Source organism: Caretta caretta, chromosome 14 (assembly GCF_965140235.1).
Source record: "Caretta caretta isolate rCarCar2 chromosome 14, rCarCar1.hap1, whole genome shotgun sequence".
In the NCBI taxonomy this organism is placed as follows: Eukaryota; Metazoa; Chordata; order Testudines; family Cheloniidae; genus Caretta; species Caretta caretta.
The window spans coordinates 7645419-7664472 of NC_134219.1; the positions used below are offsets into that span (position 1 = coordinate 7645419).

The 19054-nt window shown below is 38.4% G+C and overlaps 1 protein-coding gene across 1 annotated transcript in view; it reads left to right on the plus strand.

The window, feature by feature from the left end:
* The window catches only part of PRKCA (protein kinase C alpha), a 317605-nt gene that overhangs the window by 122170 nt on the left and 176381 nt on the right, over positions 1-19054 (plus strand). The window contains exon 3 of the mRNA XM_048817528.2: positions 5950-6032. Coding sequence (XP_048673485.2) covers positions 5950-6032 — 83 coding nt within the window. The remainder of the gene's footprint in view (positions 1-5949; positions 6033-19054) is intronic.

A 19054-nucleotide genomic window follows, 5' to 3' on the forward strand; every position in this document is an offset into this window, starting at 1 on the left:
TTTGGCTATGTGGGACCTTTAGCACTAGAGCAATTGTACTTTCTTAAAACCAAAAGGTAGTGGCCGACTGAAAGATGTAATATTTCAACTTCTTTCTACTTCTTATATCTTTCCCTGTCCATTCCAAGTAAAGTGCAGTATTCAAACACATTACATCCTTTGTGACTGAATGGATTGCATTTGTCTAGTTTGCCCTCAAAGCATACAGAGATCACTGACTGCTAGAAAACATTTTTTCTCAGTACTCATTTATCCTTTTTTGGACCTTTTTATTTCACTTCTCTGAATTGAATAAAATTATAGCTCTGTGTACGTGCACTGATGTAGGTATGGTAATGTGGAACTTCCATTAGTGGTGGTATAGATCAGCTATAAAAACAGAGCTGGCAAACTCTTAGAGAGCATTAGTCCTCAAGTGATTCAGTTTTGCTAACTGCATATTAAAATTAATGTTTGCAATGTTGTTGTAGCCATGTTGGTCCCAGGATATGAGAGCGACAATGTGGATGAGATAATATCTTTTGTTGGACCAACTTCGTTTGGTGGAAGAGACAGACAAGGTTTCGAGCTGCACGGAGACTTGGTCAACAAACTGCCAAATTCATCATTGTTGTTACTTTTTGTATTTTACTTTATCTGATCACATTGAATTTTGCTTAAATTTTGATGATGATTATGATATGTATTGAGGCGCTGCACTTGATTGCTGATGAACCTGAAAGGATTTTATAGGAATATGGTAACAGACCTTATTGAACACTTGGCTGCAAATAGCCAAGTGGGCCTAGAAAACGTAGTTCTTTATATCAAATTACTTAAATAAATTTTACTAATCTGCTGTATGCATGTTGACAACTTTTGAATGCATGAAGAAAGCAATTTACTGTTTATTTATGTGTGTCTTACAGCATAAAAGCCATCACAGATAAATTGTTGTGAAATTGCTATTTCAAAGACATAACATACATCAAGACTATATAAAATTACAATGAGGACCTATTGTCAACTATATTATTCTCATTACTGGTGTTGACAGTTTATGCATCATCCAACCTAAAGAATATAATTAAGCATGTAATATCTCTTTGCGTGTTATACAGTATTTATAACTTCTATGTCTAACATTTATGGGTTTTTCAGATAACTACAGAGATCTTTTAGATTTCTCCTCCTGTCAGAGACTGATAGAGATTTACAACTGTAACTCAGCTTAATGTCATTTCTTTCCTCAGAATTGATTGATAAGTGGCACTGGCCACTTCAAATAGTGCACCTTTGTGGGGTAGGACTTCGGGGGAACAAAGGCTATGCTCCCTGTTGGATAATTCCTGTCGCCTGTAAAAGGCACCAAAATTGACTGTTGTGGGCAAAGAGAGGCTCTGCCAGGAGGAAATAAATCCTTTTCCTGCTTCAAATACACGTCTCCTTAAACCCATGAGTATTTACTCGGAGGCCCCATACATAGTTGTTGGCAGTGGCAAATTTTCAGGGGAATTGTGGGGAATGTCTGAAGTGGAGCCAACAATGGACAAGTTTATGTCCCATAAATAGACATGCCACCTGGCTACATGATGCATTTAAGTTTTGAAAAAGCTCTTCATTGCTGTATAACGTGACAAATCCTGACCCAGTTTGCCAATCAACAGTTATGGGACTTTTAGTCCAAGTGCGCATTTAAAGAGTCAAATTTGCTTGAAACTTCTGAAAAATGACCACTAGGTTTAACAAAAGTTAACCACAGCAATGTTACAGTCATTTTAAAATATGTAAAATGATGCTTCTAACATAATTTTAAATAAGCAAAAACTTCATATAGTTGTAAACAGAGTACCAATCTTCACAGGAAGAAGAAAAGGAGTGCTAGTGGCACCTTAGAGACTAACCAATTTATTTGAGCATGAGCTTTCGTGAGCTACAGCTCACTTCATCAGATGCAAGTGAGCTGTAGCTCACGAAAGCTCATGCTCAAATAAATTGGTTAGTCTCTAAGGTGCCACAAGTACTCCTTTTCTTTTTGCGAATACAGACTAACACGGCTGTTCCTCTGAAATCTTCACAGGGTAATGTCTATATTTCTGTATGCCCCAAAGTCCAGATTTTGAAACAAGTTACTTGGCTTGATGGTGTCAACTTATATAATAGGGAAGATTTCAAAGTAGCAGCCATGTTAGGCCATATGCACAAAAAGAAAAGGAGTACTTGTGGCACCTTAGAGACTAACAAATTTATTTGAGCATAAGCTTTTGTGAGCTACAGCTCACTTCATCGGATGCATTCAGTGGAAAATACAGTGGGGAGATTTTATATACATAGAGAACATGAAACAATGGGTGTTACCATACACACCATGTAACGAGAGTGATCACTTAAGGTGAGCTATTACCAGCAGGATCACGGGGGGGTGGGGGTGGTGGGGGAACCTTTTGTAGTGACAATCAAGGTGGGCCATTTCCAGCAGTTGACAAGAACGTCTGAGGAACAGTGGGGGGTTGAGGGCGGGAATAAACATGGGGAAATAGTTTTACTTTGTGTAATGACCCGTCCACTCCCAGTCTTTATTGAAGCCTAAGTTAATTGTATCCAGTTTGCAAATTAATTCCAATTCAGCAGTCTCTCGCTGGAGTCTGTTTTTGAAGTCTTTTTGTTCTAATATTGCGACTTTTAGGTCTGTAATCGAGTGACCAGAGAGATTGAAGTGTTCTCCGACTGGTTTTTGAATGTTATAATTCTTGATGTCTGATTTGTGTCCATTTATTCTTTTATGTAGAGACTGTCCAGTTTGACCAATATACATGGCAGAGGGGCACTGCTGGCACATGATGGTATATATCCCATTGGTAGATGTGCAGGTGAACGAGCCTCTGATAGTGTGGCAGATGTGATTAGGCCCTATGATGGTGTCCCCTGAATAGATATATGGACACAGTTGGCAACGGGCTTTGTTTCAAGGATAGGTTCCTGGGTTAGTGGTTCTGTTGTGTGTTGTGTGGTTGCTGGTGAGTATTTGCTTCAGGTTGGGGGGCTGTCTGTACGCAAGGACTGGCCTGTCTCCCAAGATCTGTGAGAGTGATGAATCGTCCTTCAGGATAGGTTGTAGATCCTTCATGATGCGATGGAGAGGTTTTAGTTGGGGGCTGAAGGTGACAGCTAGTGGCTTTCTGTTATTTTCTTTGTTGGGCCTGTCCTGTAGTAGGTGACTTCTGGGTACTCTTCTGGCTCTGTCAATCTGTTTCGTCACTTCACCAGGTGGGTATTGTAGTTGTAAGAATGCTTGATAGAGATCTTGTAGGTGTTTGTCTCTGTCTGAGGGGTTGGAGCAAATGCGGTTGTATCGTAGAGCTTGGCTGTAGACAATGGATCGTGTGGTGTGGTCTGGATGAAAGCTGGAGGCATGTAGGTAGGAATAGTGGTCAGTAGGTTTCAGAGAGGGTGGTGTTTGACCATTGCTTATTAGCACCATAGTGTCCAGGAAGTGGATTTCTTGTGTGGACTGGTCCAGGTTGAGGTTGATGGTGGGATGGAAATTGTTGAAATCATGTTGGAATTCCTCAAGGGCTTCTTTTCCATGGTCCAGATGATGAAGATGTCATCAATATAGTGCAAGTAGAGCAGGGGCGTTAGGGGACGAGAGCTGAGGAAGCGTTGTTCTAAGTCAGCCATAAAAATGTTGTCATACTGTGGGGCCATGCGGGTACCCATAGCAGTGCCGCTGATCTGAAGGTATACATTGTCCCCAAATGTGAAATAGTTATGGGTGAGGACAAAGTCACAAAGTTCAGCCACCAGATTTGCCGTGACATTATCGGGGATACTGTTCCTGATGGCTTGTAGTCCATCTTTGTGTGTAATGTTGGTGTAGAGGGCTTCTACATCCATAGTGGCCAGGATGGTGTTTTCAGGAAGATCACCGATGGATTGTAGTTTCCTCAGGAAGTCAGTGGTGTCTTGAAGATAGCTGGGAGTGCTGGTAGCATAGGGCCTGAGGAGGGAGTCTACATAGCCAGACAACCCTGCTGTCAGGGTGCCAATGCCTGAGATGATGGGGCGTCCAGGATTTCCAGGTTTATGGATCTTGGGTAGCAGATAGAATACCCCAGGTCGGGGTTCCAGGGATGTGTCCGTGCGGATTTGTTCTTGTGCTTTTTCAGGGAGTTTCTTGAGCAGATGGTGCAGTTTCTTTTGGTAACCCTCAGTGGGATCAGAGGGTAATGGCTTGTAGAAAGTGGTGTTGGAGAGCTACCGAGCAGCCTCTTGTTCATATTCCGACCTATTCATGATGACGACAGCACCTCCTTTATCAGCCTTTTTGTTTATGATGTCAGAGTTGTTTCTGAGGCTGTGGATGGCATTGTGTTCTGCACGGCTGAGGTTATGGGGCAAGTGATGTTGCTTTTCCACAATTTCAGCCGTGCACGTCGGTGAAAGCACTCTGTGTAGAAGTCCAGTCTGTTGTTTCGACCTTCAGGAGGAGTCCACCCAGAATCCTTCTTTTTGTAGTCTTGGGTAGGAAGGTCTCTGTGGGTTAGTGTGTTGTTCAAAGGTGTGTTGGAAATATTCCTTGAGTCGGAGACATCGAAAATAGGATTCTAGGTCGCCACAGAACTGTATCGTGTTTGTGGGGGTGGAGGGGGAGAAGGAGAGGCCCCGAGATAGGATATATTTTTCTGATGGGCTAAGAGTATAGTTGGATAGATTAACAATATTGCTGGGTGGTTAAGGGAACCACTGTTGTTGCCCCTTGTGGCATGTAGTAGTTTAGATAGTTTAGTGTCCTTTTTTCTTTTATAGAGAAGCAAAGTGTGTGTTGTAAATGGCTTGTCTAGTTTTTGTAATAATTCATAGGTAAAATGCTATGGACTGTGTTATGCACTGTCACTGTTGCTGTTTCTGGCCTTTTAAATTTGTGAATTCTTTCCATTCACTCTTCTTCCCACTTGCCCTGTCCTCATTCATGTATTTATAGGGAAAATTATTTATAGAGCTATGCCATCTCTGTATTTGTTTCCTCTAGCTGTAACAAGATAGAGCATTTTTTAGGTAGAGTTGTCTGAAGTTTTTTTTTATGGCTTAAGTGTTACAAATGAGCTCCGTAGTTTCTTCCTAAATTATTAAGTAGTTGAATCGAATCAAGAACTTTCAGCCTGACATAGAATAAAATACAGTGTAATCTATAAATGATGATTTAGAGGAGTTTCCTTACAAGTTGTGCTGTCTAAAATGGTTCTAGCAGGGTTTATGCAATGCCGTAATGCTTAAATCAAAGTTACCAGAGAGAATACACTGACTGATGTAATATAACTAGTGTTTGCAAGGTATATACACAAGAGAACAATCTTTTTCATAAGACTGGATGAACAACAGTAATATCCTTGTAATTTTGTATTCACCTAAAGTGCAGAACATAAGAACATTAACATGTGATGGTATAACTCCCTCAGGAAAATATTTGTCCTAACCAAGAGGCTGGGTTTTCCTTTCTTTAAAAGGTGTAAGCTATAGAGTGAAAAATATAAAGATTTGAGGAGAGGCCTACTGAAAAGTCCAAGTGTTCCATAAAATAAAATGGCAACATTGGAAGACCTGCTGGTCCAATATGACATTGTGTTGTGGCGGGAGAAGTGTCTTTCAAATTTGTAACCAAATAAATCCCTGACTGCAACACTGGAAAAATATTAAGTCTACAAGTCATTTTTGTAGCAGAGCAAACAGTGACTTTCATATACTTCACAGTATTTCAAAAATAGACAAAATGTAATACCAGCATTAAAAGGGTACACGCACATGTAAACATCACAGAGAATTGTCACTTTTTAATCCAAAGTATCCTAACTTTCTGAAGTTCCCTCTTCCATACACTGATTTCAGTTAAACTCAGTTTGTTTCAACAGTAAAGATTTAGTAAATGTGTGCCACTCTAACCGTTGTTTCCCTTTTTTTTTTTTAAACTAGTTTGCTGCTTTGTGGTTCACAAGAGGTGCCATGAATTTGTTACCTTTTCTTGTCCCGGTGCAGACAAAGGGCCTGACACTGATGTAAGTACCTTAGAATGTGATGTATTTTGATATGTTCTTTTTTTAAAAAAACTGTTTCTCCTAACAGTAATGCCTCACTGCAAAGAAAATCAAAATTGCACTTTATCATAGTGTTTTAAGTTATTGGGAATAGAACAATATATTGAAATGAATATAAAGATGTATAGACTCGAAATACCCATTTTAGTAAGAAAGCTGAGGTAAATATTGACCACATCATAACAGAGGACAGTATTTCCTCAAACAAACTAGAATGGTGAGCTAGCTGGCCTATGGCGGGGCCAGGGCGTAGGGAGGAGAAGGCATGAATCCAAGCTCAGGTGCTCCTGACACTCGAGCTAGTAATGCAGAAGGGAAACATTTACTCTGTGCTCCTAACACAATAACTCTGTATTTCAGGAGTGTTATTTTGCAGTTGGCCATCTCACTCAAGCTATATAGATAACTCAAACTAACTCCTCAATGAAGACATAACTGTTGCAAACCTCAGTTGTTGCAGACCTCAGTGATGTCAGGCTAAACAGTAACTGTAGTGATTTGTCACATGGCTCATGGCTAGGTGAAAATGTTCACTGTTTTTCTCATGGGAAGTGCGCGCGCACAAAATATGATTGTCATCCTATGCAACTTCGTGTTGCAGAATAAAAGAGGGAAATGTCTTTTCATAGTTTGTGATTCGTTATTAAAGAATGCAATCAACATAATATTAATCAAAAATAAATTTCACTCTGAGTTAAATATAAAAAGACAGTGTAAGGAAGTAATTCACCTTCTCAATTAGCAGTAATGAAAGGTGCAATTACAATTAAATATATTTGTGTATTTATATATTTTCTCTTAATTCTGAAATGGATGTGTTGTCATCACTTGCAAATAAATAAAACTACAGATTTTGTATCATCCCTTCTTTGGAAGGATGCAAATTGTGAAAGTCCCATACCCTTGTGATACTCTTCTAAGTTTTATTGGTGAACAACTGAATGGGATGTCTTTCAAATGGCACTCTCAAATTAATGGGGTCTGAAATTTGGGATCAGTTAGAACATGCTCCCTCTTTTTCATTTAAAGATTTTTTTCTGGCCTGTGGTATTTATTTCAAAACATATTTTTCTACCAACAAGATATAAACAAATCTGTAATAAGTTTGCAGGAAAGATGAAGATGCCTCATAAGAGGATGAGAAGTATGCATTTTAGCTCATGCATCAGCAGTTAATAGTGATTAAAATTGTCACAGTAAATGATTAGAGCAATATTGGACTTGAGATGAACCAACTGTTTGCTCAATCTTTCAGAAGATGTTAACTGGATGGCTGAATCCATACTTGTGGGAAATAATCTGCCTAACTAGAAACAAAATTGAAATCTGGTCATTTTTACCAGCCTCATGAGCCAATTTCTGTGTGTTGAACAGTGAAGCCATTTGAAACTATTTTTAAAAATTAAAACGTTTGAAAAAAATTAAGCATACTTTTGTGTAGAAGCCAGTTTTATAACTCAGTATGCAATGGGGCAAAAAGTAATTTCATCGTTATTTTCTTAATTAGTAGAAACTTTAAAGGATCTTAAGGTGACCCCTTTTCATAAACCACTTGATCACAAACTATTCTGTATTTCAAGGAGCTGTGTACATTTCATACTGCACATTTTACATTTGTATCTACATACATATTTATAAACACCAGATAATTATTTAATAGTATATAGTACAGTCAAATATATTTTAGGTTTTAGCCGCTGGTCCTGTGCTTTAAGCTGCATAACTGAAACATACTGCAAGAAGAGGGATCTTGCTGCGTATCTAGAGCAACACTGTCTGTAGTGTTAACATTAAGACCCCTGCTAGAAGTTCCATATTGGTGGTCCCCTGTCCCTGCATGGAACCGCATAACTTAGTGGGGCTCCATATAGTTACAGGAGTCTGCCCTTGCAGAGCACATTACAATTTTGAAGATAGGTTAGTCATCTTGTATTTTATCCCTTCTTGCATTTTCCCAGTGTATTTAAAGTAGAACCGTGCTAATTTACAATTATTTAAAAACCAACATCTTCCTCATCCCATTTCTCAGAAAGGATTCAGTCACTGAGAGCTGTGTTAAGGTTTTATATTACTAGGATATGGTGGTGTGTGGTGTGTTGTTTTTTTTTTGTTAACAATATATGCTGTAGCAATTATCAGTACATTAATTTTAATTACTGTGTCTATGCTTCATAAATGAAAATCACTGAAATAAATTAGCAAAGTGCATTTTGTAAAGTATTATATTTGCTTTTTAGTTTGATCCCTTGCAAAATACTCTCATCTGCTGTGGTCTGGTAGTCATTAGTGAACTGGAAAGATTCTGCTTCATTTTTAAGAGCTTTATCAACAGTTTTATGTATGCATAGCATTTCTGGTGAGAAACCTTTGGCTTTTTATAATTGGCCTGCAGTTCATTACAAGTTGCATGTAAAATGAGAACTTTATTGCTCCCTCCTGAAATAGTAAACTGATGTTGCTTGTTTGCATAGAAACCTTCAGGATTATCAATTCTGTTGTGCAGTGAAGTAATTTAACATCTGTTTATGGGAACAATACATCCCGAAGTTTCCTTTGTCTGAAACACCCTGTTTTGTTCCTTATACCCCATTCAGGCTCTAGATTACAGAGCATTATCTCTTGCAGATGACACATACCAGTAAACTATACTCGTGTCACTGGATTTTAATGAGCTACTCATGCACATTTTTAATGTGGTATATACTCGATAATAGACGGACAAAAAGTTATATGGAGGATTATAAACTGTACGTTGGTTATAAACTCTGAACGCTTGGGTTGTTTTTAAGAATTTACATGTGAAATTAATAGCTTTTGTGAAAAGAAAATGTGTCTTTAAAGGCGTCTCTTGTTTTGGGAAGTGAAATAAGTTTCAGGTGGTAAGGGCTGTTACCATGGTTCGACTTCTGAGTCCTCTGATTTGTATAACTTTTAGTATAATTTATGCTGGAGATAAGCAGTCGCTTTCTCCAAAAGCAGTGAAATAGCACACACTTGCACAGCGGAATTATTAGTTTTCTGCCAATGCAAAACGTAAGTCTGTACAAACAATCTAGCTCTCTCTTAATGATAGGTCTATGAGGACACAATTCACACTAGAATCTAAGGTGTCTCAAAGGAAATCAAGTATTCCAAATATATATACATATTTAAATATTTGTAGTTTGTTTGTTTGTAAAGAGGAACTGCATGTGATCTGGTGATTAGAGCATGGTCCGAGTTATGAGATGAGTTACAAATACGTGGGTTAAGCTTGTGTTTTACATACTTTTGCCACAGACCAGCTAGTCCTGCGTATCAGAGACTCATAAAAGTTCAGGTCTCCTCTGCTTTCCATTTTAAGGAATCATGGCTGCATGCATGTTTGCCAGCTGAAAGTTCTTGGTTACATCTGTGTCGTGGAACTCAGATGCTCAGGACTACTGTGTTTTATATTGTACTCAAAACTGGATGGGTAGTGGACATGCAGCACTGTGCCAACTTGCACCCATGTGACTGGACAAGTTCAAGTTGCAATAGTGCAATTCTTTAGTATACATGAAGCTTCACACTGACCCAAATACTGTGGCTAAATTCATCTTCCTGGGATTAAAAATAATCTTCTCCTATTGCTCTGACCTCTTTCCTTTCATCTCCTTTTATGTGTGCCCTGGCTCCGCCTTTCCCCCCCTCATTCAGTTCCAACATCTCGCCATGCCATTTAAAGCACTCCACTCTTCTGTTTCTTCTTATGCGCTTCCCAGTGCCTGGAGGGTAGTCTTACTCCTAACCACTCCCTTTCTTTTCATCCTCCATTCTTGGCACATCATCTCTTTCCCATGTGAAACAGCCTCTTAATCAGTGGTGTCCCGAATGTTCCTTTCTTCAGATTACTATCAGCCATGGACCTGAATGGCAGCACACATAAGTACTGCAGAACAAATTTAACTCTGTCTTCTGCTACTTGACTTAAATGTGTCAGAGCCTGATATTACCTGACATTTTAGTAGTGAAACCTTTATACTTCATGGTGTGGGTGAAGAGCCAGTTTGCAGCAATGAAGAAAGACATCACCTCACGGGACTCGAAACAAGATAGGCAGCACCACCAGCTGCTTATGTTGTGCTTCCCTTTAGCCTATACGTTTTTGGGGGCAGCTGCATTGGCTCCATTGAATTCAGTGTCAAAACTCCCATTGGTTTCAACAGGGCAGGATTTCATCTACAGTGGTGGTGTTACTGGTACTCTAAATACCATGTGTGACTACAAATAATCAGCAGTTATTTTAGGTTTTAGATTCTTTTAAAAACTGAAAGGAATAAAAGAGTTAAAAGTATGATTACATTAGTGCTCACCGATGAGAATAAAAGGCTAGTAAAGAACATGGGGCATTTAAAATCAACATCAGAGGCAGTGAGCTGTTAGGCTTGGTAACATGGAGCAAGGTCCTTTGTACTGGTGGTGAATTAGTTTATATACCTGGGCTATAAATCTGTCTTTGATACTTTAAGTGTGTATTCTTCAATGCACACTCCTGCCTTTTCTTTCTGCAGTGCAGCATTGCAAATGAAAGTGTGAGGCCATTTAATCGGATGAAGCCTCTCTTGATTGTTATAGAGTCCATTATCTGGAAAGTTGTTAATCATTTTTAATATTGCATGTTACATTTCCTGTCTGGATTTTGGAGATCGTGTTTAAATACTTCATTTGGGTTATTAAATGATTAGTTTCAATGTTGACATACAGGCAATAACACACCATGCTTTGGGGATTAAATGTAAGAATAATACAGAAAATAAATGTTTAATAATCTTTTCTACAACGACAGGTAATAGTAAATGAAGAGGCTTATATAGACTGTTACGCTTCAATTTACTAAAATGTTTGGTAGGTTTTATAATGTTTACATTTTAGTATTTTACTCTGTTATGTTATTACTACCTAAGTTAGTACAATTCACATACCCTGGAATGTAGAATACTATTTCCATGCCCTAGTGTTTCCAATGTACCATATGATGATCTTTGTGAAAAAGATATTAATTATAAAAATGCTTTAGTATTTATTTAATTGTCTGATATATTTGTTGTCATTTCATTCAGGTGTCTAGTTAACTTGCATTTGAGATTCTCTAAGTTTTTGAGATGAAAATAGTCTTTCAATTATCAGTAATACTTAAATACTCCCCCGGAAAGTAATCTAGTGCCATTTTCTGAAAGTGTGTGTGTGCTTTGTCTGTTTCCAGACCAGTTTTATACACAATGCATGATCTCTTCCTCTCTTTTTTCAAGAAAGTGATTTTTATCTAGCAAGAGAGTTATTGTGCCTCCAAGAATACTTTGTTTTCATCATTAAATACATTTCCTATAAGATAGAGAAGGCAGAAATTATGGGAGCAGTGGCATTAACAGCATTCGCAAGAAAATAAGCAGATCAAATGAAACTTACTTTGCCAGTGTTCATTATATCGACCTATTAATTAAATGTATGAGTCCGCTCTTTTTGTTATGTTTATTTTAAAACAATATATTGGAGAAGGAGGAAGAATTTAGATTTCCCCTTCAGACATAAAGAAGGAGATGATGCCCTTTTTGCCTTGAATATCACTTTCCTATGAAAATCCAACTAAGTGTAATTTCAAGCTCAACATCTATTATGGCCAATATCAGAGACATTAGAAAACAAGCTACACGCTTTGCATCTGTGATTTGAACAAAGGTCACAGCACTGCCAGTAAGGTCCTAATGGATATGTGGCTTAGCTCTCAAAGGCCTTCCCTTGGTTTTACTGTCATAGATCGTGAAGTCAGTGTTGTACCAGCAGCGTGAGATGACAAATTCACATGTAGCACATTTTGCATTCTGTCTATATCTGTTGATGCATGATTTCTTTCAACAATTAAACAATTCCTGGCAGAGACACTCAAAATATGTACCCATTTTAATCACTCTGTAAAGGGCTATTGCATTGATGGAGAACAGCAGGATTAAAAAATAACCCCCAACTAGCCATACTACAGTTAAAAAGAGGACTACAAGCTTGAGGAAATTTCACCCTTTTTTACATTCTAGAAAGACTGGTAGAGAGTAGGAAATCATATAATGTGTATCCAGAGGCATTTACAGAGAAAAAGGGGAAGAAGTTGTCTCCCTCTTGGGCAGAAGGGATGTATAGAATAATTATACTAGTAAAGTTAGAAATGTTTGCAGAGAGCCCTGCTTGTATTAATAACAATAATCTGGTGTCCCCGCAATAATGCCCCTCATCTACTTTTTGAGAAATACACTGAAATCTTAAAATGGTACACCATTTTCTGTAGAGTGGTTGGGATTTATTTATATGCCAGGTTTGATAATGAGAAGAGAATTTCCAGTGTTAAGAGGCCCTCCCATTGCTTCACTGTGCAGAATGTAGGGAACAAAGGTCAAAATCACACAGCATTTGTCTGCTGCTTTGGTTTTTTGTTACAAATTCAAACCTCAGGTACCTCAGAAGGTCACTGAAGTTTTGCAAACCTTTTGGGTGAAACTGTAGGCCACTTTTGTATCTTTTCTTTGAAATCAGACTAAACTTACAGTTCCATAGGGCATCAGAGAGAGAGAGAGAACGAGATGGCTGTTTCAACTGAGTTTGACTTAGAGATGTTTAATGCTTTTGATTCCTGAACTCAAAGCTAAACTCTGAGACTTGAACCCCACACACATTTGAACTGTAGAAAATGTTCACGAGATCCTGTGAAGTGAAACTACCAAGTTACACAAAGCTCTGTTTGTTTCAGCTTAAGTATCTTAATGTGACCAAATCAGAATAATATTGAAGGCTTGTTTGCTACTCTTGGTAGTCTGGAAAGGTAGAAAGAGAGATGTTCATGGAAGATGCTCTGTGCACTAAGTGCAATCACAGATTTTTGATAGGGATGGGAGTGATCAAGAGTTGTGCACCCATTCATCTTTCACCACTATCTTCATCATCTCCTCCTCCTAAATTTGTCCTTCTAGGAGAGATCTGTAGCATAATATTGGCACACAAACTTTGCAGAAAAGGCAAAGTGCTGTGTTTCTTTCTTGTGCACATTAAAAACCTGGTTAAAATACTAGCAGTGTGCCCTTAAGTACATGTTTCTGAAATTTTAAGTTTGACTTCCTTGGCTTATAACTGCTCTTAAGTATTTAAGTTCCACTTTTTCCGCTGTTTGTTGAGAGAGCATTTTCAGTGTAGCTGTGGATCGTTATCAGCCAGCAAGTTACAATGCAACATTGACTTTAATGAAAAAGGTAATCACAGAGGCAATTCATACAAATTATACTCCTTTTTAAAAGCTCCTGACACTTGCAGTTCGTGATGAGTGAGGTATAACATCAATTCAGTATAGGAGGCTATATACATGCTATTACTTAAGCGAATATATGCTACTATTAGCCTGCCTATTCACTAAATACATTTAAACAATCCAGGAAGTAGCCACCCAGGTTTCCTTATAGATGCAGAGTGAGCCTTCAACAGGATTGGCTAGTAGGAATATCTTTTTGCCACTCTGTTATGAGAAGCTTGATATAGGTCCAGCACATTATCGTGATATTGAAAATCCAGACGAAGGGTTTCTTATCCCGTGTCTGTCAATTTCATATAGCTGTGGTACTTCTTACTTTACTCTTCTTGCTAAAAACAAAACACAACAAAGAACCTCACAACCCATGAAGTGCAGAATTGGCTAAAAAGCTAAGTGTTTTAGGAGCCTAAACCCCATTTTCAAAAGTCACATAGGTATTTAGGACCCTCATTTTCATTGGAAAATCAGAATTTAAGATCCTAAGGCTCTAAATCCCGTTTGGAAATTACAGGTTCTCCCTATCTCTTTGGTGATTTAGTTCTCATTCCCTGTGTTATACATTTAAATGGGCACCACATATCTATTTAATCAAAGTCCAAAAGCTTTTTAGCATGTTTACATGGGGTTAAAAAGTGAGATTTAGACCTTACATGGATAATGGTGTGTCGAGTTTGATTTTTAGGCTTCTAGCCTTAACAGTATAACATGGCCCATTTATTCTTCAGAAGGACACTGCGTGGGTTACTAAAATAGACCATGAAAAAACATAGTGGATTTGAACTAGAGGAGGATTTCATAAAGCTATTTATAAGATGAGATAGCCAGATCTTTCTTCCGGTTGCCTGCCAGGATTGTGTGACTCAAACTATCTATAATTTAATTGCAGTCCTTTTTTCATGGAGAAATAGTAATTGGGGTAATCCCAGATTTAAAATGATGTTGTAAGAGTATGGCCTGGTAGGGTGAAACAAAGAATTTTCTGTATAAATCTTTTAAAACTATAAATCATTTATCTACTTCCATAGGTGCTGATTCCCACAAAAATACTGGATAGGCTCCATTGTAGCTTACTTCATGGGCACAGTACACACACATACGAATGTTTCAGATTCCTGTTGCGACAAATACCATGCCAAAGGCAGTCATTCCCCACCATTCATAAGGACTCAGTTCAGTCAAGTGATGAGTCTGTAGGCAATGATCATGATCTGAACAGATCAGTTCCTGTGATAGCAAGTTATCAAAGTGTCGTATTAGACACGGAGCTAGCATGGCTTCCAGATCACGGTCAGAATTTTTCCTAACTATTCTAGTATGGATTTAAAGTAAGTTTTTTGTGCTGTTTTTCAGAAAATTAAGTTTTTAGGTCTGCTTTTCCCTAGTTTCTAACATTTAGGAGTTTGGGTGTTTTTTTTTAACTCAAACATTCTTTCACTCAAACCACTCATATGTTCTGGGAACCTTAACTTCACCTTAGAAGTGTTTCCTGTGAGAATTCCCTTATGTTTAAAATATGGTCCTGATGTTTTGCTCCTGGCCTGTTTCTGAAAAACCTAAGTCATCACCAGGGGGCATATCTGTTTCAAGTAGACCTTGGGAGGTTGGGAGGGCCAATGCGCCTTTAGTCTGCAGCTTCAGAACCAAGCTCCACAGCCCTACCCACCATCCTGTGGAATGGGAAGTCCTGATGCTTCAGGCTTGTGATAGTCCATAAGAAGAAGTTCTTCTCCTGAAGACAATTGGATTTATTCCTTTTTAAAAAATGCAGTATGGTACTATTAATTTCTGAGCAACTATTTAATTTTTGTGAAACCCATTTTAATTCATCTGCAAATTGTGAAGTGCCAGAAGAATGATTTTGTTATATTGTATTTTCTGGTTTGTTTTTGTAGTTAATAGTTAAATCTCTAACACCAATTTACTTATTTTGGTATGTGATTAGTAAAAGAGTCTGTTTCAACATTTATATAATTGAGAGAATACACAGTGATGTAGGGTAAATAGAGTAGTATAAAGAGACAGAAATTTAATAATCTCTTATTTCATTAGTGGAGGCAGGGATATGAAGTGGCTTATGCTTCATTAAGCTTTGCTGTGTATTTTGCTTAATTCATTGAAGTATTCATTGTAATTTGTCACGATTACTTCTATGTTGTTATCTTTGTTACTTACCTGTGCATGCTATTTAACCTTGAAATAAAAGATGTGACTCTCTTTTTCAATGGCAATCTCTGTAAAATGAATGATAATAAACAGAGCTCTTACATGCTGTTGTGTTTTGTCAGATATGCATTAGGTATTGTTGTTTTGCTCAGACTCCAAATATACTTGCTTTTGAGGTTACCCTGAGTTTTGGCTTTTAAACAATACTTCATTGAAAACTATCTGTAGTACTGTATATCAGAAGTATTTGAAGCGTAGAAACCCATGCTAGAATGTTTAGGAAATGCTATTCCTCTCTTCTGTAGAGGTTCATAATATGGAAATGAAACATCAAGAATGATTAATTTTGGTAGCACAAGTGAAATAGGCTGATGTTTCTCTTATACTTTTTGAAATAGGATAATTTTCCTTAGAAAAATGAAAGAAAAGGAGTGCTATAAAAATAGACTTGGGCTCGAGATGGAGAATAAGAGACTTCACCTTTTAAGAAGACTGCTAAAGTGCCAGAATTAGCATTAGGTCCAGATATAGCTGTAATTACACAGTATAGGACCTTCTTTGTTGCAGATTACTGTAAATTATGTTGTAGGGGATGGGTGAAAGTAATGGGAAGGAAATGGAGGTTCAGTAAGGGAGATTTCATTTTGGGAGAAGAAAAACCTTTGAACCAGTCCCCTCCCCCCATATGTTTATCTTCTGACTCTGGCATAGATGAGCTGGGGTAAGGAGGAGAATACCCTTAGCCATGATGGACTGCCAAAATCCAATATAAGAAAAGACTGAGTTCTGTTTAGAACACTTGTAGTCACAGTATATCAACAGAAGTGAGAATTTAGTGATAAGTAACAAAACTGCTAGTTGAAGACAGAGAGAGGATATTTACAGACTAACTAAAGTTATAGTTTCCCATTTAAGATAATGTCTTTAAAAATGTATCATGAACCTTAAAATACAGAAAAATGTTCTTACATGAATATTTGTATTAAAATGTTTTTAAAAGTATATTAATGGTTGTAAGACTGTTAAAAAAGAAAAGTAAAATGTCTTTAGTAGTACTGATTAATTTGGTCACTATTGGATCTTATTTATATTGGAAGGCTGCAGAGAGACAAGGTGTATAGCAATGTAAATTTGTCAATATATCCATAGTTTCCATAATAATTCACATGCTTCTTTTTGAAAAACAAACCCTGACATGCTTGAAGTAGCCAAAGCAATGTTTACTCTTTTTTTATAACAGTTTTAAAAGGCCTTTTATCTTTTTCCTCATTCTTTGCCCATGTGATGCTGCTGTTGCCATGGAAACAGATCAGCAAGTAGCTTTGTCATACAGCACAACTGCCCCTCTGACATGGAGAGAGTCTCTTTTATGTACATCAGGTAGCCTTCTCATGGAGAAAACCACACTCTGAGCCTTCTGCCTACTAAGTTAATATCAGCAGAATTTATCATTTCCTTTTGTGTTATCTTATGAATTAGTATTTTTATAATTATTGGAAGATAAAGAAATCTGCTTACTGGTGAATTTAATTATATGACTCAGATTATTTATGATATAATTTGAAAGGATCTAGTGAAAACTAATTAAGATGGGTTGTGTGACTTGCTATTGTGTGTCCTTCCATATAGTTTTATAGTTTGGTATTTTAGTGGGCTAGCTTAGAACTACAGGTTATATAGGTTTAAATTCTGTTTTATACACTTGAATTATGATTATTGCCACAATCCCCTTGAATATAAAGAAGGCAAATACTGCGTTACTCAGTGTTACCATACAGTGGTACCTTGTAAGGTCATTGGGTGTGTCAGTCTGTGGCTTCTTTTAGAGCAGCCTCAAACAACTTTTTGTGACCTTGGCACTTCTGGGTCAGTTAATCCTACCTGCTTGCTCCCTCTCCCTTCAGTGGAAGAACCTTTCGTATCTACTGGAATCATCAGCCCTTAGTAACTACAGCTAAATTTAAAATCATATTCTGCCCCATTTGAAGAGGGAAGAAACAGATACAACCAAGATATTCCTAGTGAGAAACCTCAGCTCTGTTCTTGAAGAACAGAGCTAGCTGTCTCTCAAAAAAGCTGTTACCTTGCCTGTTAGAATCTCTTCCCGTTTTGTTTTTTTTTCTCCTCTAGTCCATGGTCAGCTGCCTAGTGGAGAGCAGCTTTCTCTCTCTCTCTCCTTCTGTGTCCCCTCTTGACCCTCTGGGTAGAAACCTCTTCTTTGTAGTCAAGTCGACCTTTTCCTTCTACACAGAAAGAAAATGGTTTATAGGCATCCACTACAGTGTGAAAAAGGAGATATCTGTCGAAGGCTACTATGGAAGAGGACATAAAAAACAACTGATAACGAACCTGAGACAATCACACCAAAATATACGAGTGACAGCATTTTTGCTCGTGTCAAACTCAGGGGCACCAATGTATTTTCTTCCATAGCAAGCCAGTATCATGGAATCATAGAATCATAGAATATCAGGGTTGGAAGGGACCTCAGGAGGTCATCTAGTCCAACCCCCTGCTCAAAGCAGGACCAGTCCCCAATTAAATCATCCCAGCCAGGGCTTTGTCAAGCCTGACCTTAAAAACTTCTAAGGAAGGAGATTCTACCACCTCCCTAGGTAACGCATTCCAGTGTTTCACCACCCTCCTAGTGAAAAAGTTTTTCCTAATATCCAACCTAAACCTCCCCCACTGCAACTTGAGACCATTACTCCTTGTCCTGTCCTCTTCTACCACTGAGAATAGTCTAGAACCATCCTCTCTGGACCCACCTCTCAGGTAGTTGAAAGCAGCTATCAAATCCCCCCCTCATACTTCTCTTCTGCAGACTAAACAATCCCAGTTCCCTCAGCCTCTCCTCATAAGTCATGTGTTCCAGACCCCTAATCATTTTTGTTGCCCTCCACTGGACTCTTTCCAATTTTTCCACACCCTTCTTGTAGTGTGGGGCCCAAAACTGGACACAGTACTCCAGACGAGGCCCTCACCAATGTCGAATAGAGGAGAACGATCACGTCCCTCCATCTGCTCGCTATGCCCCTACTTATACATCCCAAAATGCCATTGGCCTTCTTGGCAACAAGGGCACACTGCTGACTCATATCCAGCTTCTCGTCCACTGTCACCCCTAGGTCCTTTTCCGCAGAACTGCTGCCTAGCCATTCGGTCCCTAGTCTGTAGCTGTGCATTGGGTTCTTCCGTCCTAAGTGCAGGACTCTGCACTTGTCCTTGTTGAACCTCATCAGATATCTTTTGGCCCAATCCTCCAATTTGTGTAGGTCCCTCTGTATCCTATCCCTACCCTCCAGCGTATCTACCACTTCTCCTAGTTTAGTATCATCCGCAAATTTGCTGAGAGTGCAATCCACACCATCCTCCAGATCATTTATGAAGATATTGAACAAAACCGGCCCCAGGACCGACCCCTGGGGCACTCCACTTGACACCGGCTGCCAACTAGACATGGAGCCATTGATCACTACCCGTTGAGCCCGACAATCTAGCCACCTTTCTA